This window comes from Chlamydotis macqueenii, chromosome 1, assembly GCF_036417535.1.
Source record: "Chlamydotis macqueenii isolate bChlMac1 chromosome 1, bChlMac1.mat, whole genome shotgun sequence".
NCBI classification, from domain to species: domain Eukaryota; kingdom Metazoa; phylum Chordata; class Aves; order Otidiformes; family Otididae; genus Chlamydotis; species Chlamydotis macqueenii.
This window is the reverse complement of record NC_141556.1, coordinates 69,111,785-69,139,738: the sequence shown is the minus strand read 5'-3', so window position 1 is coordinate 69,139,738 and position 27,954 is coordinate 69,111,785. Positions and strand designations below refer to the sequence as shown.

Below are 27,954 nucleotides of genomic sequence, written 5' to 3'. Positions count from 1 at the left end.
ATTTAAAAGCTGCGTGTGTGTATCAGAGTACGCAGGAGGGCTGCACAGACAAGCCCCCGATCGCCTCATGGGCAGGCAGTGACGGGTTAAAGAATCCACCTCTGTTCTGTGTGGGAGCTGGAGGGCTTCCCATAGACGACCCCACTGTTTTGGCCCTCTCTCCGGTTCCCTGCTCAGCTCCCTTCAGCCGCCTGCCTGATCGCCTGTGTCCCGCTTTCTCATAACCTCCCCTGCCTCCTCCTCCTCTTTATATATTCATGAAGCGGTAGGGACAGGGATAAATAAAAGCTGAGCAAGCCGAAGCGACAGCACAGGAAGAGGAACTGTCTGCGCCGGCAAAGTGCCTCGCTCTGCACCGCTGGGACGGATCCTGCCTCTTTATCTTTGCTGGGACAGTGCCGGCTTGCGAGAGAGATAACTGTTCCCTGCTTTCTCGGGCAGCAGCTGGATGAGCTCTGGATACAAGGAGGAGGAAAGTTAACAGTAAGTGAGTCAGTCTCACAAGGGATAAGATAGTGTTTTCCAGGATGTTTTTTTTTTTTTCACTAAGCTCAGAGCCAGGACTGACATGGGGCTGCATCTACCCCCCCGTTCTGTTCCCAGCAGATTGCTCCCATAGCACATCTTCATCTCCTGGGACACACTGATGTGGGCAGAGGCTGAGGGGCTGGAGGCATCACGGGTGGAAGAGAGGCTGGAAGCAGAAAACACGCGCTCAGGCAGGGACTTACTATGCAATTCACAGGGGACCATTTCAAAATGTCGAGCCTTTCTCCAGCCTGCTTTAGTCTGGAGGGATTGGTGTGGAGGGTCACTAAAGCCTGGTGTTGAAGGATTATATTGCAGCTGTGCTTTTTTGGGGGAAGGGCAGAGTTCACATGTGCCTGTGTCCTGTGATCTCTTACTACTGCCATGGTCTCCCTTCCATCCTCTTTCTTCTGGGATTGCAAGGAAGGGACACTCTGTCACTGCAGGGGAACCCAGGGGCTTTCTACCCACAAATTAACCCCTCTGATAGCTGGAATATACTAAAGGGATGCAAAAAGGTCTTGACTGCAGGGAATCAGGATCTGACTAGCTCAAGCGAAAACCAAAACCACCTCAAGTGCTATGGCCCCTGCTTCCCTCCTCCCTGGCATGCTGGCAGCACAGCCTGCACCTTGTCACCAGCACCCCTTATTTCTGATGGGGCTCTATCCCAGCTTGCAAGCCAGAGGCCTGACCTCACCACTCCCCTCTTCTAGGGAGAGACCTTTACCAGGTTGCAGGTCTGTGTGACGTGCTGCCAGCCTGATCCAGGGAGTAACATCTCCTCTTAACCCTGCCCACAGTTTTGCTGTGTGCAGACAGCATCATGGGGAGTGCATGAATGCATACCAAAAAATGCAGGGGACACAGGTACCAGATGCTCCTCCAGTTCTGAACATCCAATTAAGCCACTACTTCAGCAGCATGGGCCAGCACTTTAACACCCCAATGGGTTATTACTAAGATGTCACCTTCTGACCTATGCTAGTGCTCCAATTTTCTTTTATTCCCCCTTAGGTGCAGCGCTAAGATGAAGCCTCCATCTGGGCAAGGCATAAGCCTAGCATACCTTCTCTTGAATTTAGTTTCCCTCTGCCTTCCCACTCCACTCTGGAAGGACCGAGACATCCTAATGCAGGAGGAGAAAGCCCATCAGACAGGTGGCAATTTGGTGTTGAATAGACAGGAACAGCACCTCAGTACAAAGCTTGTAAACCTCAAAAAGAAGGAGGTTGCAACAGCCATGACTACAGGACAGTTTCCTCCAAGCATGCACTTCTTTCGGGCAAAAGGGCTCATTGACCAGAGCATGGTGTTCAGCATCTTAAAGCGCATGCCAAAAGGTAGGCTCAGTCTAAGGGTTGCTCTTCTTCATCATCCTCCTCTCGCTTTTTGCTTTCTATGCCAGAGCTGGGACAAAGCATGAGGAGATTTGTCAGAGCTTTGGTTGCAGGCGAGCTTATGAGAGCTGTAAATCATGCTTGCTGGGTTCCAGGAAGAGCCCTGCCTTTGAGCCTGGGGACGGGACAGGGGGAGAGAGGAAGAGGGGGATGGATTGGATGAATACATGTTTCCAGCAATTGTAGCACTTGCTACAACTTACAATATGGACCCTTCAGCCTTTCAACTGTGGAGAAAGGGCAGAGGAAGCAAAGACAACAAGACATCACAGGCGTTCATGTTTGTTCAGCACGTTCCAGCCAGGGCCTTTCCTTTTTCCACACATACCACTGACAAGCTACCAACGTTGCCTTAGCCCACTTCTTAGCCAGAAGTGCTGTATCCCCCAATAAGTTTTTGGGCAGCTAATTCTGTAGCAGGTCTGAAAGTCCACTGGAAAGTCTAGGGGCACTAGAACAGGAAAGGGTTACCTCCAACACTGTAAGTGTTTTTACTTGATCAATGGAAGTCAAAGCCTGTGTTGATGCGACCTGTAGAATATGATATACAAACTATTGTATTCTCTCACTTAGTGTTTCTTAATTAGGTTCGGTCCTGTGCAGTTATAAGAGATCTCTGCTTATAAAGGGCAGGGATTTCTCTTCTTGACTTTAGTTTAGAGATGTTATTTCTCCTCTGTTGGGCAGCAGGCTATGTGCTAACGGACTGCTATGCCCTATACCAAGGGGAGCTTCTGCACTCTGCAACACACACATAGTTTTTAGGGTATTTGGAACATTCTAGGTTAGATAATGGCACAAGATGGTCCAATACCTTTACCGCATCACCCTGTGCATCCTCTGATGAACAGGTGGGACACAGCAGGATTTGAAAGCTCAGTACTCTAGGCTGTGATGGAAAGGAGGACAGTATATTTTTAGCCAAGTGGAAATCCAAGCCACCTAGGCTGTGTAGCAGGAAGCCTGGTGTCCTTATGTCCCTGAGCTGCTGACAGTTCAACGGAGGAGCAGGAGGTTGAAATGATCACAGGAGGAAGGCCTTAACTCGTAACTGACTAGTTTCTCCCTCTGGATCTCTGGTTCAGTAAGGAAGCATTTGAACAAAGTGCCTTCTTTAACTAAAGATACAAGACAGTTGCAGCGGACATGCCCATACCCCTGTGACTCTCCTGTGACCCCTCCAGGTGGTCCCTCTTTAGATGCAGAGTCCCATGGCCTTGCCCACATGGCTGTCTGGAAACAGGCTGGTGGCCTGCTTTGGAAGATTTGGGTGTCAGCTTCCCCACAGAACATTTTTCACTTGCAAGGCTGTGACACTGGCACATGGATAAGAGCCATCTTCCTCACTTTCTAGCTTCTCCCTTCCAGCCTCTGATGTGGGATGAGGATCTCTGGCTTGCAGCACCCTAATCCCTTACCATAAATGATTGGGATGTCAGAATTGCCCTTTCATTGCCAAATTGAATAGTAAGGAATTTAAAAGTATCCCCCTCTTTAATACCAAGCAGGAATCAAAACAAAAAAAAAAAAAACAACTTTAAAATCCAGGATATGCTAAAATGCATTCTCAGAATCTTTGCAAGAACTCTAAGCTTTTAGGGCCAAGATTACCTCCTTGTCACTGCTTGAGTAGGACCTAGTCTTCGAGGCCTCAGTCTTGATCAGAACCTCTGGGGAATTACTGTTGTTTCAAGCACTATTGTAATTTCTGTTGCTGCCCACATAGGAAAGAGGGTGGCATTGCCAGCAAGAGGAGGGTCAAATCTAGACAGCTGTGGCATGCCCATTCTGTCACGCTAGATCTGGTGAGCGCAGTAACCACAGTTGCTCAGCATCTTAACAGTCAGACTCTCTGTAGTGAGATTATAGACATTACAGTCTATATTAGATTAGTCCACTACAGATTATAGCCTTGAAATTTGTCTAATGTCACATGCTTACCAGTCTTTTTTTTCATTCCTCCTACTCGTGTTCTCCCTTTAGCCTTAAGTGCATCAAAGCTATTTTGACTATGAGGCTAGGCTAATAAAATACCTATCTGTAAGACTTGAGCTCTCACAGCATCTTCCTTTAACAAAGGTGAAGTTTAGTTCAAACACCGATAATGTAAGAAGTCTCTGCAAAAGGAGAGATTTTAGCAAAACAAAAGGATGAGCTGAGGAAGATGAGCAGGCAGAGGATGCTTCCTGTGCCAGGAAGACGGCCAGTTGCCAACATACTGCACAATGAGCATCCCAAAGGCCCATCATGCTGGCCAGCAACAGATGCACAATGTAACTGAGCATGCTTTTTGATAAGGGATAGAAGTAGGTGGCACTTCTGCATCTGAGTGAAATTCCCCAGTGTGTCATGGTCTGGGGTTTTGGTGTACACCAGTGTTTCAAAGAGATTAAAGGAAAGACACAGAAATTGAGGCTGGGATTCAAACAGCTTAGATATAGAGACTTGCTTCAGTTCTGCTAGTCAGCTAGTATGCCTTGTAAACCATTGCCTACTGTGCAAGTTCCTCTTTAAATCAGTGGGGCCCGAGCCAGCTCACAACAAAGTCTGTCTGAAAGACCTTTAATAACTCAGAGCATTTTCCATCCCAGTGGAGAAGCAGAGCTCCCTATTGATTTCTTCCCTCCCAGGGAGCTGTCACGCTCTGCCTGTCCTGTGTTTGATGTGGAGGGGGCCACATCCCCCAGCACAGGGGAGGCAGAGCAGCCACTCTGTCTCTCTGCTGGGAGAGGTCACTCGCAGCCATCTAGAAGCATTTCCAGATGCCCCTGGATGGGCAAACTCAAGCTATTATCACATTAAAGCTCCATTCTCTCTTTTCAGCTGCCTTGTCTTACTAGGATACACTTTTCTTCTCACCAGGTGCTGTCTTACACCTGCATGACTATGCCATCCTGAGCGTGGACTGGCTGGTGTACAATGCCACCTACTTCCCTGACTGCTACATCTGCTTCACTCACACGGGCACCGTTCGGTTTCGCTTCTCCAAGCCTCACCCTCCTCACCGGGTACCAGCTCAGTGCTCCCAATGGGTTTTGCTGGAGACTTACCGGAAACAGCTATGCAACGTGACTGAGTTCGATAGCAGGTGAGTGAAGAGGAGTTGCAAGCCTGCTGGTACTTCAAGATAGCGTTGCGCAGCCAACAGGATCATTCTGGTCTAAATTGCTGCTCTGAAAACGGGGAACTCTGTTTAGGGCTGCAGACACAGAACAAGCAAATAGCAATATAAGAACTTGAAGGTGGCAGCATCACAATTATAGAGTTATAGACCATCACAATTGTAGCTTTCTGTGCACCTTTACTCCAGTCCTTTGCACAGACATGTTGAAGACATTGGTTTAAGTAGATTTATGTGACATGCCCCCACCTCTCCTCAGCATACAGGATGGATGCGCCCCAGCATGAGACAGGGCTACATGGTGAAAGACCTTGCATCATCCATTGAGGTACCCAGGAACAAGATGTGGAAGTCGGGTAGCTGAGAACCAGGCTCTCCCCCACAGCAGAGAAGTAATTAGTAAAGTCATCATCTTGATTCAGAGCAAGAAGGTGGGCGGACTACTTATGCTAGTTACCACACTAGCAAAAAAACCCCAAAGCAACCCAAATGAGAACCCAACCAAGCCTCTCCCTCCAAACACCATCTTTGTTTTCTGAGGGCTCTCTTTGGAAGCCCACTAGTACCTACCACACTGAAGCATGAGGCACTCATTTCCAACAGGGCCCCAGGCACCAGGAACTACAACCTGCCCTGCTACCCTCAGACAAAGGTTTAGGTCTCAGCCTGTGTACTGCTTCAGCCAATGAACTCTACACACAGGTCTTCTGCCCCATACCACTCCCTCCTTAGCACCCTCCTGCTAACAAATCTTCTCCGCTTACAGGCAAGGCCTCCTATAGCTGTCCAGGAGCTCACACCTGAGATAGCTCCCCAAGGCATCACTCACTTTCTTGCAGGAGCTCCCCTCCCTACAGGAAGCTCCTACCTAAACTGCTGGCAGCCTTTTATCAGGACCAGGTGTTTGTTGGCTGCTCAGCAGCTACCTACCATTTAATCACTTACAGGAGGTTGGGAATAGCTTGGCTTACCCTCCACTTGGTGGTGGGACCAAGAGGGAGCCCAGTCTCCCCATCCAGGGGTCAGTGATGTCAAAAGCCCTGCTGAAAAGGCCAGGAGGAAGCAGGTAGCTCAGTGTGGTGTGTAGGGGTCTGGAGAGAGCACGTTAAATAATGCATGAAGTCAGACACTGAGTGATGAGGACAAAGGAAAATATTGAGTAGTGATCCATTCTGAGGGCATCACCATCCACGGTGCTCCGGGGGGCTGGGGTCCGATGGCAGAAAATAACATGGGGTGTCATATAATTAAAGACAGTATCACCATGATGACACATGAGGAGAAAGCTGGATTAAGGTGATGTGGGTGACCCCAGTTATGGCATTTCCTGAGTGAAACTTCATGGTTTTTACTGTAGTGCTCTTCAGTGAGGGTGTGTGCTCTTAAGTAGAGACCTATTAACACTTAAGGAACTAAGTGTTAATAGCCCTCTATTTTATGCATATATTCTCTATTTTATATATTGGTCTCCATTTTATGTATAGATCTCCATCCACTCCACATGGAAGCTATCTGGGCTCTGTGCCCTACAGATCTGGGAAAGAGGTCAGGTTGGGAAGCTGAGGAGCTGCCGGACCTTTGGCGTGGTATTGCTTTCCCTCTCCAACAACAGCGAGGGACAGGGCAGAGGGAGCTGACTCACCCAGGCACCCACCGCCCCTCTCCTGCAGAGGTGTGAGCACTTCCGGAAGGGAAGGAGAAGACCCAGGGCTCTTGACCTTTTATACTGAGGCTCAACTGCCCTGACATGTGATGGAAGAAATAAGATCCAGTGAGAAGTCACTTAACTACGTCTTCCAAAGAGAAAACTGATTGCCCATTAGCTCCCTTCCGTTTCCACTGGGAGTGAGGATGAGGGAAAGACCACAGCACCATCTCTGTCCAACCCCACCAGGAGACCCATAAATAATATGCAAGAGACTGGATTTTGAAACAGCTTCACTGCCTTAAAGTCCAAGCAATTGCACTGGGTATTTCAGAACCATCTCAGGAGCAACCCTTCATTGTATTTGTTTTCAGTTGTATTTCCGTAGTGTGACATCCCTTTCTGGCTGAGGCCAGAGGCCATGGCATCCTATACACCTACGAGGGTGAAGCTGTGCATTGTTAGGCTTCCTATGGTCCTGTTTCAGAACACAACTTCTTTTGAGAGGCAGTGTTATCACATTCCTCTTCTTCTGTGTTAGTTGTTCGACAACATCTAGTAGCCACAAGTCAGAGCAGGACTTCAGAGTGGCAGGCAGTGCACAGGGACACAAGACAGACCCCGCTACGAGGGTGTCCTCATGGGCAGAGTGGAAACTGAGGCAGAGTCCAAGGAAGTGATTTTCCTCAGCAAATGCCTGACAAAACCAAGTACAAACCTGGATCTCTCACATCCTGGGTGCTCAGACTTACTCATTTGAGTATGTTGTCCTTCATTTCTTGCCCTTCTGTGGTCACGACCACAAAATCGCAGAGAAGTCATTGCACATAATGTGCAAACACATGAACAACAGCCACATTGAGGCGCTTCCCCTCCTATTTTCATCTAATCCCTGGGTACTAGTCTAGGGGTTAGGAATGTTTTTTGGCCGCCTGGAAATAGGTCTCTGGCCAGGAATAGGCCCCAATCTGTTCTGCTTCTCAGTTTCTGGAAACTCTCCCAGTCTCTTGAACATGTGCATCCCAGGCTACCTCTTTCCTGCGCTCCTCTTTGCCCTTGAGCACTGACAAGCTGAGAGAAAGCAGATGTCAGAGGAAGGAACGGATGGATAGTTGGGTGGTTTCAAGGAAGTATCAAGGGAATATGGCAGCAGAGAAGGGCTCTCATGCAAGACAGGGTGGATCAGCAAATGTGAAGGGAACAATGGAAATGTTTCCGAGAGGCTGCACCTCTTTCACCTTACTGCATTCCTGACCAGGAATGGGTGAGGGAGAGAGGTATCTGCATTATGTTTTTGCTGTTTGCATTTTTAGGTACATATACATACATATACATATGTGTGTGTGTGTTTTGGAAGGAAGTATTTTTGTTTGTTTCCCCTCAAAAGAAGGTTTAATCATTCCTATTCAAAACACATGTCTTATGGGCCAAGACCCTGGAGTATTCTGTTACTGGTAAGCTTCCAAAAGGATGCTATTATGAGAGTCAGGAGACTGCCAGCCAGGAGACAGAGAAAGGAAGGGAATTTTTCTTTGAGACTTAAAAGAAAAAATAATCCTCACTTATTTACTTCACAATCAATCATGATATAGGAGAATGCCATATTTTTTCCTCAAGATGCAACATAACGGCCACCGTCTCTAAAGCAGGAGCATGCCCCTAGATATTTAGGGAAACAGCGTTGACATTCCAGATATTTGTAAAATACCACTGCACATCCCCCCACCCCAGCAGCAGCCCCAGTACGAAGGCCATGCCCAGCAGCGCAGCTCCGGTGGCCCAGCAGAGCTCTCCATCACCAGGATGAAGTCATCTGTGAGGGAGCTGACACCATGGCCGAGGCTGCGGGGACAACTCCCCTGGGTGCTAACGGCTGCCCGGACCACCATCACCTTCCCCTCTGTGTCCTCCGACCGCCTTATCTCACAGAAAAATAGGGCAGTGTGTCCATTACAAGTTAAAAAAAAAAAAAAAAAAGATAAAAATCCACTACAGAAACAAAGCACTCCACTCCCTCTACAAGTCTCCCCTTGGGGAGAAGAAGAGGGGATGAGAGAGAGAGAGAAAGCGAATGAACCACATGTGACAGATGTTAGTCACACTATTTAATGCACCACTGGAAGACATTCAGATACTACAGTGAGGAGAGGGGTATAATTACCCATTGAGAACACAAAAAAGAAGCAGGAAAAAGAATCCCTTTAAAAACAAGGCAACAAAACCATTTGCTTCTGCATTATATAGTGCAAGAAAGCAGAACAGTTAGGAGGGAAAAAAACAGGAAAAGAGAAAGCAAAACCACAGTTGAAAATAAATAATCCTCAGCCGGTCGTTTTAGCTGTGCCCCTTTGGGCATATGCATTGCAATAGCATTGTTCAGTGCATATATGACATGACATGGAAAGCTATTTGTAGTCTGCACCTGATCACTGGCGAGGGCCTGTTCCAGAAAAGAAACAAAAAATAATGTTTTTACGAAACTTTGCTTCATCTGCATGGCAAAAAGCCCCTGAACCCTTTGGAGATTATCCAGTTATCAAGGATGGATCACTATTATGCAATAAATCTTCAACAGTTATAGGGATCGATAATCAGTCTCGAAGGGAAGGGGATTATAAAAAAAGCATGAATTGATTTGTGCTTTTAGGAGCAGGGTGGTGTGGGGATTTATTGCTCTTTCTAGCCCAGGAGCACAGGCTAAGTAAACAACCGCAAGTTTGTACAGCTCGATTTAAAGGCAGGGAGGGGAGCCCTGTGCGCACTCGTTGCTGGAGGAGCCGAGTTCTCACAGGAGAAGGGGAGAAAGCAGTGGGAGCCCAACTAACCGCCCCTCCTTATCTGAAACGAAGCTGCATGGGGTGGCGAGAACGGGCTTGCACAGCCTTTTGATCCACGGGGAGGTTTTTCCCTTGGTGCTTACAAGGCTGGTGGGAACAGCCCTGCTCGGCTCTCGGCTTCGGGCAGGTGCTCTCTGCCGGCACGCGGGGCTGGCAAGGAGCTGCCCTTCGGCCAGGAGAGGAGCAGAAAAGTCTCTTTTCCCCAGCTCTTCCCACATGAAACCTCCTCTCCCCTCCCCGCCGAGCTGCAACACACCCGTTCAACCGGTGGCTGACCTCCACCGCAGCTGGATCAGTGCCTTCAAGATGCCCCTGGCTCCTGCATTCCTGGTTTCTAGGGTGATGCTGCGGTGTCTCCCGCTGCTGTGTGATCCCCACGCCCGCCCAAAATGCTGTCTGCCCCTGCCATGGTCCAGCTTGGTCATCTTTGGCTGCATGGATTATTGAACAGTAGCTGGGGTTGCTCAGTATCCTGTGATAATGACACCAAAGCCCCTATTGTAATAAGCGGGAGGGCAGAGCCGAAGTTGCTGTGGAAACCTTAACTCTGAATTTTCCTGACTGTTGAGCACTTAAAATCTCATCCGTAGTGTGGTATGAGCATCTCTTTATGTACAGTTTTCCTTCTAAAATTGTTCCCAGCAAAGAAATTAACAGAGTGAAGAAGAAATGAAACTGCTGCTGCTGGAAGAGGGTCCTGAGAGAGTGAAAGAACAGGCAAATCCTGGGGGAACAGGCTCCATTTTATGGACAGGATGGAGGCTCTCAAAAGGGATGTCCCTGCCCAGGACGTCTTAGTTTATGAGTTTGGACCAGATCACATTTTACATCTGGAGAAGGGAGGTTTTTCATTCCATCCACAGAAGCCTGCTGGAAGAAGATAATAAGAGCACAAACCAAACCCACACCTCCTATATAACAGAGCAGAGCACTGCATGAGGATGGGGGCCAAGACATCAAACACAAAATGTTATTAAAGATCAGTAGCTGTTACCGAGGGGAAACAATATACTGGGATGAAAGATGAAGCATGGCTGAAGGTATCTCTACCTGAACCTGCTTAGCCCCTGACACTAGAGAAGCACCAGGCCTGGCCTGACTGGTAGGCGCACCCGCCTGCAAGCAACTGGCTCTGTAACTTGCTGTGATGGCTTCAGTTTGTCCACCCAGGAATGAAGTTAATCACCCTCGTATTGCCATTCTGACTTTGCCCACTGGCCTGACAAATTTATTACGTGCTCTTCTTCAGGTGGCCACCAGCAGAAGGAGGAGAGCTGCTGCCAGAGGCAAGGCTTTGGGTGGGATGAAGGCTATCAGCTTGTCAGAGGACAGCTTTGCGGCACAGACACTCACCCTGGCCTAAATGCAAGCTGTCACCCACAAACTAGATAATCTTGCAATTACTGGCTCCCTTAAACTCTGCTTGATAAAACTACCCGCCGCCTCTCTGGATTTCCAAAAGAGGCTTATGCGCCAGCTGAGTCTATGGAGGAAATAAATACATTTCCATCCCGCTAAGGAAAAGCCAGGACCTGCGATTCCTATCAGTTGTTTTCCAGCAGACAAATCTGAAGAAGTTATCAGCAAGGCAGGCAGAATATCAGGTTTTGTTCCACTGGGGGGAAAAGGATTTCTGATTCACAATCATTTTCCCCCTGCTTATACTAGATGACATATTTTGACAATACAAAGGTACCGGGGCAAGTTACAGGCTTAGTATGCAGGTTGATGGTGGCCCAGTACACGGCATCTCCAAGAGACTCAGTCTGCCTTTAGGTGGTGAACAGAGGGCCGAGTGTCATAAATTTTTACATGCATCGAAGAGGTTTGGGAGAATATATTGTCTGCAGGAGTAATGTAGTAGCCTGCTTTCGGATTAAGGATACCCTTGGGCAGCAGAATGCAAGTCTTATGATATAAAAACATCATACTTGCTTTTGTAACTCTATTACTTCTCAAGATTTTGTCCTCAAAAAAGGAAGGGGCAGATTTTAAACACCTAATCTTACCCTGCTTGTAGCTCAACGTGTGGCATATGACTTTTTACCTGTCAGCCGTTAACTGTACCAGCCATTAGAGGAGTACATAGAGGTGGCAGAAAAATGACCGGAATGCTTCCTAGTTGCACTAGATGTTACACCTGTTGTACGGCAGTGCCAACAGGCTCCCAGTTAGATCTCGGGCCCCTGTTGTGGCAGGAATGGCTTTGCACCTTTTCTTGGTCCTGCCCAAAGAACATGTCCCTTCTTCAGCACAGCCACCGCCCTGCTGCACCCCAGAGCATGCGGGTGGGAAAGTGTCACACCCACAAAGCTTGGTCTCTGACAATAAAACTCACACCTATCTTGGAGGAAACCTATTTCTTCCTGTACTGAACAGCCAGCTGCCGGACGGCAGTTTTTTTGCATGCTGAAAGCCAGTTGTCTTGTTTGTTCTTTTCATTCTCCCTCTTCTCTTTACCCTTTTCTACAGCTTGCTGAGAAACTTGACCCTGGTGACAGATGCCCCTGAGCTGGCCTACCCTTCTCAGACTCTCATTTGGAAAAGATTTGAAGAAATCTTTCTCATTGCCTCTGGACTTATCTGCTATGCACCTGTGTTCAAGGCCTATTTCTACCAGGGGCTGCTGGAGCTCTATGAAGATAACGTACAGTATGTCGAGATAAGAGCTATCCTGCCTCCGGTATGTATTTTTTGGCTTCTCTAGTATTCTTTTAAATCCTTATTTCTCTGTAACTTTTCTCAAGCCCTATCTTGAATTTAGTTTTTGGATGTTTGCATACCTGCCCTTCTAAAGATGCTCGTAAAACCTTGATCATATTCAAAGGTCTTTGTTGGAGATTTGCATAGGCAAGGGCTTGAAAGTGAGAGATGCTTTGTTCTTAATGGCTAAGGAAGATACCTACTGTGGCAACAGCACAAACCAGCACTGTAGTCTGACTGGGAGCTGTGTCCAAATCTTGCTGGTTGGGAAATTGTATCTCAGCTTTGTCTGCACCAGAACCACCTGTTCTGTGGCAGCTCTTCTGGAACAATTTCCTGTCTTGAATAGAGACCTATTCTGGAATAGTTATGTTATTTTAAATCCACAGCTTATTTCAGAATGATTTATCTGAACAGGTTAGTAAGCTGATTGGCAAAGCACCGTCTTCCACAGTTCACAGAAAACCTAAAAATTGAGCTATGTATGTGAAGCATGAACTATTCCTTTCAGTGCCACTAACACTAAAATCTGTTGGTAATAGTTTAGGCCTTTCTCCTTGCGTGTCACCCAGAGATGGTCAGATTGTCCTACAATCCCACGCTGCCCCGGCGCGTTCCCAGCAGACCCCACCACCATTCTTTGGCTATAATGGTTCACACTTTCCCAGTGGCAATTTTGACACTGCAGGAACACTTTTTCCAAGCAGTTCTCCAGATCACCTCCAAGCAGGTCAGCATGGGGGTCAGAGCTGTGTCAGAGAGGCAGATGCCTTACCAAAACAAACAAACTGGGGCCGTTGCTTGTCACTACATCACCTGCTTCCACGTTCTTAACAGTCCATTGCAATGGGAATGAAGCTGCTGTGCGAGGTCCATCTGGCAGCACCTGAAGGACCCGGTGGCGGTGGTGGATTGTGTGTGGGAACACAGGTAGCAGCTTGCTGCTGGCTCCATGGTGTCCAGCTGATGAAGCAGCCATGTTGATGTCCCACTGGTGGCCTGACTCCTGAACGTGCCTGCCAGCAACTTTCTTAAATCATTGCCCTTGCACGCAATGGCTGGTGGGCTCCAGCCAGCTGCAGATGAATGTCTGTGCCCCAGCAACCACCGCTGCTGCTGGGCAGGCCTCCACAGCCACCCTGTCAGCAGACAGGCAGGTGTTGTCAAAAATCTGAAGGCTGATCTGGCTTTGTGCATGGCTCCCTCAACAGCTGGGGAGTGGGGCTGCTAACCCTGTCCTGTTGCAGCTCGGGCTGGCCCCATAGCAAAACAGGGCTCAGTGTCAGGGCTGCATGCTGGCACTCTACCATGTCTGAGATGAGAAGGGTGTATTGAAAAGAAAAAGCAAAGCAGGGGGAGAAGACCACAAAGCTTATATGTATCTTACTTTGTGGGGGTTGGTCATGAGCCAACTCAGTCACCATCTGTCTCTGGGGTACCTGGAAAGAGAAAATAACAGCAAAGTCGAAATTCCTGTGCCGTGAGACGGAGCGAGTGCTGGCATCCCCCCAGGTCACACAGGTTTCCAGGCCAAGAGTATCTGCGATACAAGCGCCTGTGCCTGACTGGAAAATACCCTGCATTTACCAGCAGCCCTTAGACATGGTTGTAATGTCTTTTGAAGAGAGGCTTGGCAGGGAAGATTTGCTTCCCATCCAGCCTCTAATGCTGGCTCCAGGCCTGGGAGCCTCCGGAGCCCCTGGGCTTGCTCGCACCCGGCAGCTCGCCGTGCTACGAGGCACAGGTGGGCAGGTTGCCCACAGGCCAGGTAGCACTGCAAGGGCTGCAAGGAGCTACAAGCACAATGGGCCGCTGGCCCCGAGGGGCTGCACGGGCAGGGAGGTGCCAGCTAAGCTGGAGCAGGGATGAGAGGGATGGGAAACACTTCGCCGTGAAAGTTGAGGTGAGCAGGGTGTGACGGGAAGAGCGCGTGGCTGGAGATCCTCTACAAGGCTTGGACAGCGCTTGACACTCTGCAAAAGCTCGCCTTGCAGCAAAGTCCACCAGAAGCGGCCCCTGAAGTAAAGTAAATGAAAGTCGGGATTTAGTGTGAAACAGCAAACATTGTGGAAAGCCCCCCCCAAACCCAGCTGTGTTTGCAAATTCAGCTGTGTAAAGTCTCACATTCCCATGGGTTGCAGCGGGGGGAAAATTCCCTCTCAGTGTCTGTGGCTGCCCCGCGGCTGCTGGTGCCTGCAAGGGGGATGCCACAGCGTGGCGGGGCGCAGGGGCTTAGCGAGGGGCATCCCTGCAAGGGGCAGCACCGGTGGGGAAGTAAGAAGGTGGAGTGGACCAGTTGAAGGATGGAGGAGAAGGGTGAGAGAGAAAAGAAAGGTGAGAAGGATAAGAAGCGAACAGACTGAGTAATTTCAGCCAGTGTTTGTGACAGAGTCCAGGCAGGGCCTTTGTGGTTTAGCATCAATTGGAGCATGCAAGGTCTCCATCCTTGCAGACAGGGCATCCTTGCTGAAATCAGGGCAAAAGCCCTGTGCATAGCCCTGGTAGTGAGGACCTCACCAAGTAAGTTGATAAGATAGAGCATACCAGAAGGATTATTTTTCCCAGTTTGCAGCCAGGCAAACTGGGAAAGCGTGGCAAGACTAAACGACTGACTCAAGGTCACAGAGCAAACCTCTGGCAGAGGGGGAGCAGAAGCCCAGCCCAGCTGGTAGCTGATGGAGCTCAGCCCTCCCGTACCTTGGGGCTGCCTTGGCTGACAGACTGGCACTGCAAGGCACAGAGCCCGCCTGAGCCGCCAGACGGCCGGACAAAATGCTCCGGCATTTGATACAGACATGAGTAAGAGGTCACTGTCTCCTCTGGGTACTCAAGGGCACTTGCTTGCCGTGTCTGAACATGGAGTAACTTGCTTCTTGTATCACACAGGAGGGAAGAAAACCACTCCTTGGTTCTTGCCAGCTGGTAAAAGCTTCAAGAAGAAAATGTTCTGCCCAGATGTAACTGCTTTTTTCTGCCCTATTGCCAAGACTGCAGCACATTGCTTCTCCCAAGGTTTTCTTCAGTTCCCACCCTCCAATAAAACACCTCTTCCAACTTTTCATCCTCCAGGTGTATGAACTGGATGGCACCCAGCACAATAAATCGTGGTCTGTGGCAACCTATCGGGAAGTGACCAGGCAGTTTGTGAAGGAGCACCCTGACTTTCTTGGAGCCAGGATTATATTTGCAGCACACAGGTAGAGGCCGAGTGGGGCTAACAGTGCCTGTGCATGGCTGGCTACAGTACGGCGGAGGCGGTGGTGGGGAGAGGGGAGTCCAGGCAGCGCCAGGAGAAGCGATGCTGAGGGCAGTTGGTTAGCAATGCCTGCATGCATCATCAGACCCGGGGTGTTGACTCCCAAAGTATTCCCTGGCACATGTGAAAGGCTGAGGATGAGAAATCATCTATATAAGTCTGCGTACGTGCGAAGCGGCCAGGATTAGCTCACGGCGTGCACTGGAGAGACAAGCGTCTGGGAGCCCCGGGTGTGGGAACGAGCAAGGGGAGGGCTGCTTGCACGTGTGCGTGTCCAAGCCGTGCGTGTTCTTTTCCCAAGCCCGGACGTACTCCTCCTCTCTGCAGAAACTAAAGCAGTGACAGCAGTGCCCGAGTATGGGCACTCGGCATTGCAAAGGTCCTCGTGGGACCCTGCAAACGCTGTTCTCCCGGCAGCCTTTGTACGGTATGTTCGTGCTGCTGTTTGCAAGTGGGCAGAAGGCTGTTCTCCAAGTCAGCCAGATGCCACAAAGTCATGTGAGGTGATCCTGAGCAAATATAACAGACCTCTCAGCAGCACTTACTCACTCCAGCTCGGCACGATGCTGTTTCCAGCTCAGAGCTGGCTTGCCTCTGGCCAGCTTGGGTATGGACAAAGCCTGTCTGTAAAATGCACTGTGATGTTTAAGTCTGATAAGGCTGGAAGAAATCTAAATTTAAAACCCTCTTGAAATGCAACTACTGTCCCACTGCCCCGCAAAAGAGTGGAGAGAAAAAAAAATAAATTTTCCAACATTTTCTCTCCATGGTGTTGCGTTCCCTGCTTGGTAGATGGGGAAGCCAGTGAGCCTTAGACAAGCGTTCTTCAACTCAAGTGACAGCAGGGTCTAGCCAGGCATTTCCTGGTCATTCAGGGGTTTCCTTTCATAATATCAGTTTTCTACTGCTGTTACTCTGGAGACATGAAGCTGGTTGTCAGATTCAGGAGCAACTTGCATTTTGGAAATACCCCTAGGGGCCCTGTTTCACAACTCAAACCCAAAGAAAGCAGGCCCATGGGGACTGAGCCTCTGCACTGCTTTCTCTCTCTTGCTCTTTAGGATGCTGAATGTTTCCCAGATTAAAGAAGCCATCGTCACTGCCATGGCACTCAGAGCCCAATTCCCAGACACCCTGGCAGGCTTCGACCTGGTAACCATATTTCTTCTGTGGTTTTGTGTTAACCCCTAGAAGTGCAATATAACTACATGTATAATACAGCATATGTTTTATACCAGAGCCAGATCCTCTGCTGCTCTACTGAAATCACTGTAAAGGAATCACAAATCCTCCAGCTAAGGATTTTGCTGAGGTTAATTGACAAAATCCCCTGAAAGAATCAGTTCCCTATCCCCCAGCATTGTAACTTCAGTACTCTTGGCACCTCAGTGGTATATAGCTGAGTCCCACCATCTTCCAGAGCATGTTCAAAAATAAATTTCCTCTTTCCAGGTCGGTGATGAGGATGAAGGTCATTCTTTGTGGGACCTGAAGGATGCCCTGACCCTCCCATACTCCTTGGGGGTCAACTTGCCATACTTTTTCCATGCTGGAGAGACTGGTAAGTGTGAGGACTCGAGGCCTGTTATTGCTTGCAGAGGCAAGAGGTGAAGTCTTGCAAAGCACAGAAGCAGCAAGCCTGACTGTATCAAGATGGTGGGGGCGGAGGTGGCAGGGAGGGGGTGTATATATGCATATGTGTCACCAGTTTACCTTACGCTTCTCCCAATATCAGCTTGTTGTAACATTCCTACGTGGCACCTCTACTCCCCTACCTTCTCCCTGCTTTTGACTCTAGGCATCATGTTGCTCAGCGGCTTTGCCCTGTTTGTGACATGGAGTCATGCTGCAAGAGTTATTTCTGGTGCAACATAGCCAGCTGCTGGTGCAACTCCTTGGAGCAGCACTCACCTCACATCCACAGTGGCAGCAGAATTCCTCAACCATTATCTTACATTTTAAGGTGAAGGAATGTCTGAGCCAGCCTCAAGTCTTAACTGAATACACTCATCAAAGTAACTGACTGCTACCCTTCGTTGCTGGGGCATGGTATTATTATTGGCAAGATATTATCCAGTCCGTATGGATGGATGCATGACAGTTGTGTCTAACTAGTGCATCATGCTTATTACTTGTTGACATCCACAAAGAAGGTTTCTACAGGTGAACTACTCACACTAGGCTCCCTTTATAGCCATAGACAGTAACAGGCACTTCTAAAGCACGATGTATCTCATCCTAACGCACAAGCCATTCCCCAGAAATGATTACTTGTCTCCCTTGACTATGAACAGAGACAAGTATGATTAGCTTAGCTGTAAGAGCAATACTGTGGACATCTAAAGCTGGTTGAGATGAGTAGGTATCTCTATGCTGAGCAATGTCCTAGGCAGATTTGGATCTCGGTTTCACTGAAAATGCAAAGTGGGATCTCAGAGCATAAGCAACCTTCTCATCTTGCACCTGAGACACTTATTAATAACACCATCTAGCAGTTTGAGAAGATACATTTCCTCACAGCACTGCAGTGATTCTTACCTGTCTCTGCTCAGACTGGCAGGGCACGTCTGTAGACAATAATGTGCTGGATGCTTTGCTGCTGAATACCAGCCGGATTGGCCATGGACTTGCCCTTATTAAACATCCAATGGCCAAAAAATTGTCTCGGAAGAGGGATATTCCTGTAGAAGTCTGTCCCATCTCCAACCAGGTATGTTGGTAAAATCTTAGGTCTTGGGGCTGGGACACTGGAACGGGATTTACCGTAGCAACTAGGAGCAGCATGGAGCTGGGATCAGCTAGATGTTTTGTTGCACCCAGGCTGGCTTGGTTTCCTTTGCAGAACATTACACCCTGCAGTCTGCTACGTAGACACATGGTGTGTATGTATAAGGCTTGTAATGCAATCAGCTCAAAATCATTTCAGTTCCTCTGCAGAGGAACCTGGGAAGGCAGTTCTCCCTAGTAGAGCTGAGTTCCAGACCCAGGGAGATGCCTAAAGAGATATAATGTAAAATACTTCAAAGCCAGGAGGGCCAGAGGCTGAGAAGCTGAGATTGCAACTGGGAGACCTTCAGTTTTGTAGAATTCATAACTGGGGGGAACTCTTTTGCAACACATTAGTGCGGTGCCCATTGCCCTCTGGGTGCAGCAGAAAGGATGCTTTGGGGTAGAGATATACCGGTGTGAGCCTCGAGGGAGAGAACTCTGATACCAGCTCCACATGCCCTTGGCTAAGCGTCACAGCAAATACATAATCAAAGGACTGTTCCAGAAACGCTCACAGTCAAATAGTTATAAATAAGCAGAAGTTATTCACCCTACTGGCCTTGATTTAGGTGATTAATTTAAGAAACCAATCTCCAGTGGAGATAAGGAGGCTCCTCCTGCAGCAGTTCAGAGCAGAACACCTAATATGCTCTGAATAGCCCTCTGGAGACTGTTCCTCCCTGATGACTACCTGCTGACACAGGCAGCTATAGCTGGTACACAGTGCGTTGGGTGCCGTAATGCTAACACGGCTGCAGCGATAACCTGATGTGGTGGTGTCTCCCACTCTTCCCCACCAAGGTCCTGCTGTTGGTAGCTGACTTGCGGAGCCACCCCGCAGCTGAACTCATGGCTGAAGGACACCCTATTGTGATCAGTCCTGATGATCCCCCTATCTTTGGGGCAAAGGGAGTCTCCTATGACTTCTACGAGGTGTTCATGGCCATCGGAGGGATGAATGCTGACTTGAGGACCTTAAAACAACTTGCGCTGAACTCCATAAAGTAAGTTACTCACCTCTCTCATCTAGCGATAGTAATGCTAAGGGGACTATCATCTTGCTCCCTGGAAACCCGCTGTATTTCGGGTTTGGCCCCAGAGTCTCCTCTGCTACAGGAATGGGGCTTCCATTAATCCACAGTATGTCTTCTCTGTGTGTTTCCTCCAAGGGCAGGACACATGGACCCCAGAGGCTCCTCTGCCCACACCCTTGAATACCTCTCTCTAAGCTCAGTGTCTCAGTTTACTCCTCTCTTTTCCATCCTTTGTGAAGTTACCTCCAGCACCTGGTTCTGGGAATGGGAGAAATGTTATTATTTTGTATCACTTGTCTATTTCTGCCCAAATTTGACTTGCTCTGGTGTTTGCCATGGCCCACTGGAGAAAGGCAGGAAAACAATCTACCAACATGTAGTTTGAGTGTGTTTAACCACTTTTTCCATTTATCTGGGCAGCTATTTATGTCCCAAAATAGTTTGGATATGGTGCCCAGAGTCTTTCTGGGCACATTCCTGGAGTCTTGTCTGTTTGCCAAATCCTGTGCCAGTCCTCATGCCAGTCCCAAGTCCCTGCTTGGCCAGGGAGACAACAAATACTCGTTTCCTACCCATTTGGACCAAGCCCAGAGGACATCTGAAAGCAATAGCAGCGCTGTCTCTTCTATACAAGTCACTGGGTGCCACCCAGTGAATCCCCAGCTTCTGCAGACTGAGCTGTTTGTCCTCATGGTACAGGACTCAGTAGCTGTTGATGTGGCCATGATGCTTCTAGTCCCAGCATGAGCCCAGCCAGCATGAGCTCAAGGTTCTTTGTGCTGTGCTACTCTGTGCGGTGTAGGCACATCCTGCAAGGGTTAATCTGTTGCTGCTTCCTCCCTTTTCATTTTGGTCACTGATCTTGAAATAGCTGCCCCTTTGTCTCCTGTCTGATGCTGATTTTTCTCCTCCTCACAGATACAGCGCCATGCTACCAGATGAGAAAGCCAAGGCCAAAGAGGTCTGGCAGAAAAAATGGGACCAATTTGTGGCTGACCTCTCTGATAGCTTTTTGAGGGAGCTTTAGCGGGGAGGAGACTCATCTCAGAAGGCATTTGGCAAGCCAGAGCAAGCCAGGTTTATTGCTAAGAGGGAGACTGCTTCTTCCATGTGACCTTAGCAGATGAATGAACCTCAAACTCTCAGCTGGCAATGGGCAATTCTGGTAAGATGCTAAGGGTGAGCTTTGCTATCCTGTGAAAGTCATGGAAAGTCATGGATTGGAGGTAAATTGGACCAGTGAGCCTTTATAGCAGCAACAAACTAACACCCTGCTCAAAACAGTCAAAACAATTAAAAATTGCCAATGACCAAATCCTGACATTCTTATTCAGGAAAACCATGCTTTCTAATTAGAGTTAACAAGACATTGCCAACACGAGGATCTCTGAATTTTGCCTTATCGTTACAAAACGCAGACCTTGTCCGGAAACAGCTAAGACAAACATTCAACCATTTGGGCCACTGACCTTCAGGAGAGCAAGGACTGAAAATGACTCTTGTTATGTTTAACCCTGGGCCTGCTGCCAAAATAGCATTGCTAGGTCGAAGGACCAGTCATAGGTCCGATGTCTGCTATTTCAGGACCTACCATGGCTGGAAATGAGCTGATGGAACTTGCTCCCAGAACATTTAAGCCTGGTTGCACAGTGATCATAAAGCCAAAAAGAGATGCCTTGGTTGCCGACAGTTTTTGTTACTGCAAAATCTTTTCCTGTCCTCTGGTCACAAGGAAGCTAAACCAATTTTCCTCTGAGAAAAACAAAACCACCCTAATCCAGCTTAATTAAAACTGTCCCCCTGCATTGGACCATATTTGTTAACACAAGCCTCTGCATTTATAGGAAGCGCCTTTTGATTTCAGGGGGTTCCACTACCAGTCTTTGTCACCTAACTCAGAGTGCAAATGTGGCCTTATTCAGCCTGTCAGGCAGATTTGCACCTTGGTGGAGAACTACTCTCACACTATGGATATCCAGTATGATGACTCAGATGTTTGTAGTTTCCAGCTCTTTGGCGAAAAATGGTATTGCAGCAACTACACAATAAATAGTGTCCGGATGTCATCAAAATTATCAAGAGAAGAACTAGTGCAGGGAGATTTAAAGAAAAAGTAAGTCTTAATCAGGATGCTAAATAAATTCAGCAAAATCCTTTGGTACACAGACCACAACCACACAGCCAGGATCAACCAGCGTCTCTCCCTGACTTCAGTACAATTATGCTGGTTTGCATCAGCCAAGGGACGATTTACAAAAGTTCCTGCTGAAAGACATCTCCCTCCTCAGAGCCTCGGACTTGTGAGGGCTGTCGTTTCCTGATCTGACCAGCTTGGGCAAATTGGCTCTCTTTATGTTTTCTGCTAATTGTCCCAAGCTGCCTGGCCGTAGTGTTTATTTCCACTGACCTTGGTTAAAAATCTTAGCAGGAGGCAGAAGTACTTACTACAGAAGGGGATCAAGCTGCACAGCCTGTGCGTCCTGTGTTAAATCACCCACATTTCACAGGCTGCAAGTTCATCTCTAGTTATCCCAGGGGAAAAAAAAAAAAACAACCCACACTACAAACCCCACAAAAGAAACCAAATAAACCCACAACAAACCAAAGGCGTGTTAACGTTGCAGAAGCCAGCAACGCAAACCACAGAAAGCAAGAAGCGAGAACCCAGTCGCACACCTCACTAAGTGAGGGGGCTGAGTGCCTCGCACCCTCAGCCACAGCTGCCTCTGCTCCAGCTCTCTCTGCCCACACACCCCACACCTTCCTCTGAAGCACCAACTGCTCTTTGCAGGCTGGCCTTTCCTGGGCCTTGATGCAGGTTTGGTGCTGGGATGAGCTTTATACTGGAAGGCGAGGCAGAGTAGAGACACTTCCTCCTCCTCCGTGGGTGTTGCATACAGAGCTCAGTCTAAAGTCCCCAAGGTGGGCTTTGGTCACGATCGGATGATAAATGCTGGCTTGGGAAATGCCTTTTTTGTAATGCTGCTGAGGAAAACTGCTGCAAATGGGTGGAATGGCTGCTAATCAGTGACCAAAAACCAGGTTCCTCTGAGCCTCTTGATCTGTCTCTGGTATACGTGAATGGAGGAAGAGGTTTATTTGCCATGAGTTGATTCTCCCTTAAGTGAGCCTTTCTGCTGCCAAGGTGAAGCTAATCATTACAGAGGCAGTGTGGGAGGAGCTGAGTTCCTCAACACAGGTTGACCCATATCCCTTCCTTTTCTGCTGCAGTGGAAAGGACATGGTCTCTTGAGGGCTTGAACCTCCAACAGCCTTCTGGTTACCTGTAGTCCTCCCTCCTCACTACCGGCATTAGCAGCAGGGCTAGATCTTCTGTTAGCCAAACACTTGCTGGGACCGGTTTACCTGTTGTGTCCAGTTTGTTCTCACCTTCCTAGGAAAAGCCTGTTGCGCACTTGGCCATCTACCTACTTTGCATCGGGATCTGTGACATGATGTGGCCCAGTGTCGGGAGCCACCAGTGAACGACGCTGTGTGGAATTACAGCGCAGAAATCACTGGGGGTTTAAAATTGTACAGGTCTGAGGTGATCTTCAGATGAAGCCCTCAGAAAGGTGAAACTTGAACCTACAGGGCTATGTTTGCATTTGTGACTAGCCTAGTGACTCCACTTCTGCTGAAGGTATCCATCCATCCTAGGGTTGGTCAGATAGCAGAAGCTTTCCTGCCCTGATCACATATGTTTAAATGTGAACCTGCACTGCATGGAGACACCCAACTCCAGTGGTGTAGCCTTCCCTGGATCCCTCCTTGAAGATGGCATTGCCATGGGTGATGACTGCAGCTTTCCAAAAGTCCTCTGGCAATAGATGGGCTTTAACCATTTTTAGGGCCTTAAGGGGGTCAGATGGGAGGAGGGCCAGCCTGCTTTACTGCTGGGGATCAACTCTTCCTTAGAGTATGCCTTAGCTCAGAGAAAGGTGCAAACTGAGAAACTCAGACTGCGTCCTCACCTCTATAACTCTTGGGGTGCAAAAAATGAGGGATTTAGGCTGGACTGCAGCAATTAAAAAAGATGAACCCATTCAGATATCCCCGAAGCTTCGGGTAAATTTGGCTACAGGGCTTCACCGAGACCCAGCTCTTAGCATTCACAGTGACACTTCAAGGATTTTGCTGCCTGTCTATTGCTTTACCCTCAGCACCTTGGCTCCCTGCTCACATTTGTTGTGCAAATGCATCACATATTATTCTTTCTTGCCTGTCTCTTTCAGAACTTATTATATATTTATATTTTTAAACCTGTTTTAATTATGGGGTTTATTTTCCCTTTTTTGTCCTGGTAAGAAGAACTGGGCATATCAGTATTTGATGTGAGGTTTTAATCTGGAATGTGCAGTGGAGGGGGATGTTTCACGTCACTCAGCCTGGAGTACAGTTATCAGGGAGTCTGAAATGTCTTCACAGCATGCTGCAAAGGGCAATTTGATCCAGGGGGTTAACATGCTGTGGAGTCCAGCCCGAGCTACCTGGCAGAGAAATTACACAGGTCCTCCAGCCCCCTTCTTCCCCAAACCACACGGTAGACACATCCAGCTCAGGGCTATGTTTTCACACAGAGACCACCCGACAGATGTAATTTGCTTGTGCTACTTCTCCTACCAGCTAGAGAACCTGAAGGCCTGAGATGAAAGAGGCATTTGGACAAGTGGCGCTGGAGGCAGCCACAAGGGTGGTGGAAAGCTGAGCAGGGCAGACCTAAAGGGTCGGAAAGTGGCCCCGCATCAGTCTCCATCTGAACTCAGGAGCAGGAAAGGAGAGCAGAAAATCCACAGAAGTTTCTGCGTTGCTTACTTCAAGCAGCCATAGAAATACGTCAAGCCTAACGCCTGCTATCTCCCCCATCGGTTTTCTCCCTGTGGTCTCTTCAGGTTCACTTTGTTTAAACGGGAGGTGAATGGAGCTTTGCTTGCGGCACACCGTGGTGTCATGGGTCTATCGGTGTTCTGTTGCACAGCAGCTCAGGATGCCTTTGGGGCACTTTTAACAGATGAAATGTTTGCCTCCTGGTCACTCACCGGCAGGAAGTGGCTGATCCAGCACTAGTGGTTGCTGTCAAAAATCATGCCAATGAAACAGAGGAGTAAAGTAGCTGGTTGAAAATAGAGATAGGCCCAAGCGAGCAGCTGGATCTGTACCTCATGTGAGCCTCTGTCACTGTAGTGGGATTACACAGATGCCAGATGCTAAGCAAAGCCCTCTGGCCATAAAACACTGGGCTACAGAGGTGTTTTCCACCAACTCCCCAACAGTCAGCCCACTTCAGGTTTTTCTCCTATAAGTCTCCGAATTACTCTCTTCATGAGTAGCAGAAGGACATTTGTTTGGCCAGAAACTTGTAGCTCTAATTGGCTCAGTACTTAATTCCTTTCTTTCCAGGCTCGCAGCAGTTGCAATCATGGCAAGTCTATCAAGTGTTTTGTGTTCGCTGAGGGACAGGCAGGTGAAGGGTCTGGCTCTCAATTCTTTTGGCTTGTCATTTTTATCAGGCCATGTCCTCCCCTTTGGTCATTACAGGATAAGAAAGGCATTTTACTGTATTTTATCACCCTTTAGCTTGTCCACCATTCCATGAGTGGGCTGCAGCAGAGAAAGAGAAGAGATAAACCCTGGGGTGGGGGAAGGGTTCGTTCAGGCCATTACAGCCTCTATGGTAAGAAGAGAGATGGAAGGTACGGCTGTGTTCCAGGGGGATGTTAGAAGGTCAGGAAGGTGGGAGTGGGTGATGACAGGGCTATGAGTCCAGCAAAAACAGAGCTGCAGAGTTTACATAGGAATCCACAGGAGAAAGCTGTGGGCAACTGCCTGTTTTGCTTGAAAGGGGATGGGCAAAACATCTAGGTGCAGTGTAGACAGGGTGTGAGAAGGGCAGACAGACCATCTCCGGGGGTGTTAGGGGATATGGCTGTTGCCAGCTGTGCCTGCAGAAGAAATCCCAAGGTCCATCCATGTATAACACACAAAATGGGAAATGCCTGCTAGAGTCACTGGGAAAGTCTGAACCCCTGAAGGGAAAATTACACGACCAAGCCTTTAGGACTGCGCCTGCCAGGCTCAGCCTGTGCCCAAGCCCTGGCAAACTCCCTCCCCGTCGGTTTAAAAATAAGCGCTTCGCCCGGCTGGGCAGCCGGCCTCGCAAAAAATAAACACGGCAGCTCTGCCAGCCTGCTGGGGCGCGGGCACGCGCCGGGGGCACCTCTTCAGCCGCGGGCACCCTGCCTGGTTACACGCACCCCACCCCCCCGCAACCCTCGCGTGTCGGAGGCTCGGTGGGCACAAAAAAATTCTCCCCTCCAAGGCCCTGCCAGGACCCCTTGCTGCCCGCCCAGCCTTACGGTGGGGGGGTGGGGGGGGGGGGGGGGCGGGCAACTGCAGGTGAGTGGCTCCGCCCACTGCCCCGCCCCGCCCGCGCGCCGGCGCCGTGGAGCAGCGGCGCCCCCTGCCGGCTCCCGCGCAACTGCGCACCCCCCCCCCCCCACCCCTGAGCGGCGCGAACAAAACGAGGTGAAAAAAAAAATCCCCCCACATCAGGTCCGGGGAGGGGCGATGAGAGGGAGAGCGGCGGGGTCGCTTCTGCCCTGCTCTGCCTCAGCGCCGGCCATCACAGCGTAGTGGGGGGACACACACACAAACACAAAATACTCCCCAAACCCCCAAACTCAAGGATATTTAGAGACGCTAAACATTTTTACAATTAAATTTTGCAATAGGGAAGTGGCTAGACAGAATCATAGAATCATAGAATGGTTTGGGTTGGAAGGGACCCCCAAAGGTCATCTAGTCCAACCCCCCTGCAAGGAGCAGGGACATCTCCAACCAGATCAGGTTGCTCAGAGCCCCATCCAACCTGGCCTTCAACGTTTCCAGGGATGGGACATCCACCAGCTCTCTGTGCATCTCTCTAGATGTCGCTCACAGCTATCTGGCAAGTGTCAGGAACAGGAAACAGGCAAAAGTATCCTTAAAAAGAAAGGACAGACAGACCCCAGCAAGGCAGTTCAGTCCGCCCAATTTCAGCGACTGGAGGCCCAGTGACCAAAACAACCTCTCTAACCTGCAAGGGGTTTGTATTGTTAAACGGTCGTAAATCCACGTTGGCCAATACTTGAGCACAAATCACAGCAAAACTATCAAATTTCTTCCCTGCCAGGAGCAACCTCCTTGGTGGACAGCTGAGAAACACTTGAGATGTGTTTGCCATTAACTTTAGAAAGCTAATCTCTCTCTCCGACTGTATTTGGGAAATGAGGTCTTTTTGGTGGGAGGCTGCTGGTTTGTAAGCAGGTGCGCGAGTAGCTGTGAAGGCACGCTTCAAAGTACCTGTAACCAGCTCCCTTGCACTGGTGGGAAGGAGGCTTGAAGCACGGTCCTGTGAGGAACTAAATACTTTCAGTAATGTCTCCAAGATCAGCATAGATTTTGCTGGAGCAGGAGGAGCTGCAAACATTTTTGAGAAATAAAACGGGATCCTGGCAAGCTGAGGAAATTATGTAAAATAAATGGCAGGTAACTCAGTTAAGGCAAAGGCACCTAAGGAGGAATGATCTTCTGTACAAATGTGTAAGCCGGCACTGCCAGTTCTTTAATAGCTCTGCAGAGAGGGCTCTCTCTGGGTGTTCAAGTGTTCGTTCCAAACCGAATTAACACTGGTGTTCATGGCAATGGAAGCATAAAAACAAACTACACTGTTTGTGTAATTGATGCCTAATGGCGTACGTGTTAAACCTGCCGTATCCTGGGAGTCTGGACATCTTAAGCCTCACCAGAATGCAAACAAACGCCGTTTCATCTCCATGGGCGTGAAGCGAACCTTTCGCTTTCCTCAGCTCCGGAAGGGCCTCAGCTGAATTCAGTGTCAAGATTTTTGTCCCACGCCGCAAGGAAGAGAGCCCCTGGGATCCCCTGTCAGAGAGCAAGAAAAATCACCAGAAGTTTAGAAAACTTTATGATCTGTCGGAAAAAAAAAAAAAAAAAAAAAACCACAAGACTTGGGTATGCATGGAAAAGCCTGAGCTAAGGTTAAAAAGGGGTAAAAAGCTGCAGTGAAGATGCTCTGCACGCGCACTGGGGTGGACAAGACCGGGCTGTGCGGTGCGGGAGACGCCTTCGTACCCGCGAGGGCTGGGCCACGCAGCGTGGGAGCAGCTTCACGTACGAAACCGGGGGTCTCCTCTTCTCCGCTTTCGTGAATGGCTTCCATAAACCCCCTGTAATGGCTTCGGAGGGGTCTAAGCCTCTCGCTCCTCCCCCTCGCCCTAATCTCTCCTCGTTCGTGATTCTGCACGTCCTTCACTGTGCCAAGCACTCCCCCCCGACCCCACCGGCCCCGGTGCTGCCCCCCACCCCCGCTTTTGCAACCACTCGCCCATCTCAGTCTCTCTCCCGGCTTTCCCCAAACCTGTAACCCTCTGATCCAAAGCACCCCTGCAGCCGGCACCACCCTTCCCCGGGGACCGCGGGCAGCACCCGCCCAAACGGCTCAGGGAGAGTGCACACAGCCGCCTTCCCACAAACGGCCCCGCACCTCCTCCTCCTCCTCCTCCGCCCCGGTCCCGCCCCGCCGGGCCCCGCGCCTCGCTGGGAGCTGTAGTCCGGGAACTACGAGCCCCGGCGTGCCCCGCCGCCGGCCCCGGGGCCGGG

General features: G+C 49.3%; 1 protein-coding gene across 2 annotated transcripts; it reads left to right on the top strand.

The window, feature by feature from the left end:
* Nucleotides 1-340: 340 nt before the first annotated feature.
* Nucleotides 341-21,103, top strand: ADA2 (adenosine deaminase 2). 2 transcript variants are annotated; one of them, XM_010123098.2, is made up of 10 exons: nucleotides 341-483; nucleotides 1,546-1,871; nucleotides 4,791-5,016; nucleotides 12,004-12,214; nucleotides 15,304-15,431; nucleotides 16,552-16,642; nucleotides 16,943-17,051; nucleotides 18,043-18,200; nucleotides 19,061-19,263; nucleotides 20,212-21,103. In XM_010123098.2, the coding sequence occupies exons 2-10, from the start codon at nucleotides 1,559-1,561 to the stop codon at nucleotides 20,318-20,320; spliced, it is 1,548 nt and encodes a 515-aa protein (XP_010121400.1). In that variant the 5' UTR covers nucleotides 341-483; nucleotides 1,546-1,558; the 3' UTR covers nucleotides 20,321-21,103. The 2 variants fall into 2 exon arrangements, with proteins under 2 accessions (XP_010121400.1, XP_086623013.1); XM_086766887.1 differs by having other exon boundaries at nucleotides 341-487.
* Nucleotides 21,104-27,954: the final 6,851 nt, after the last annotated feature.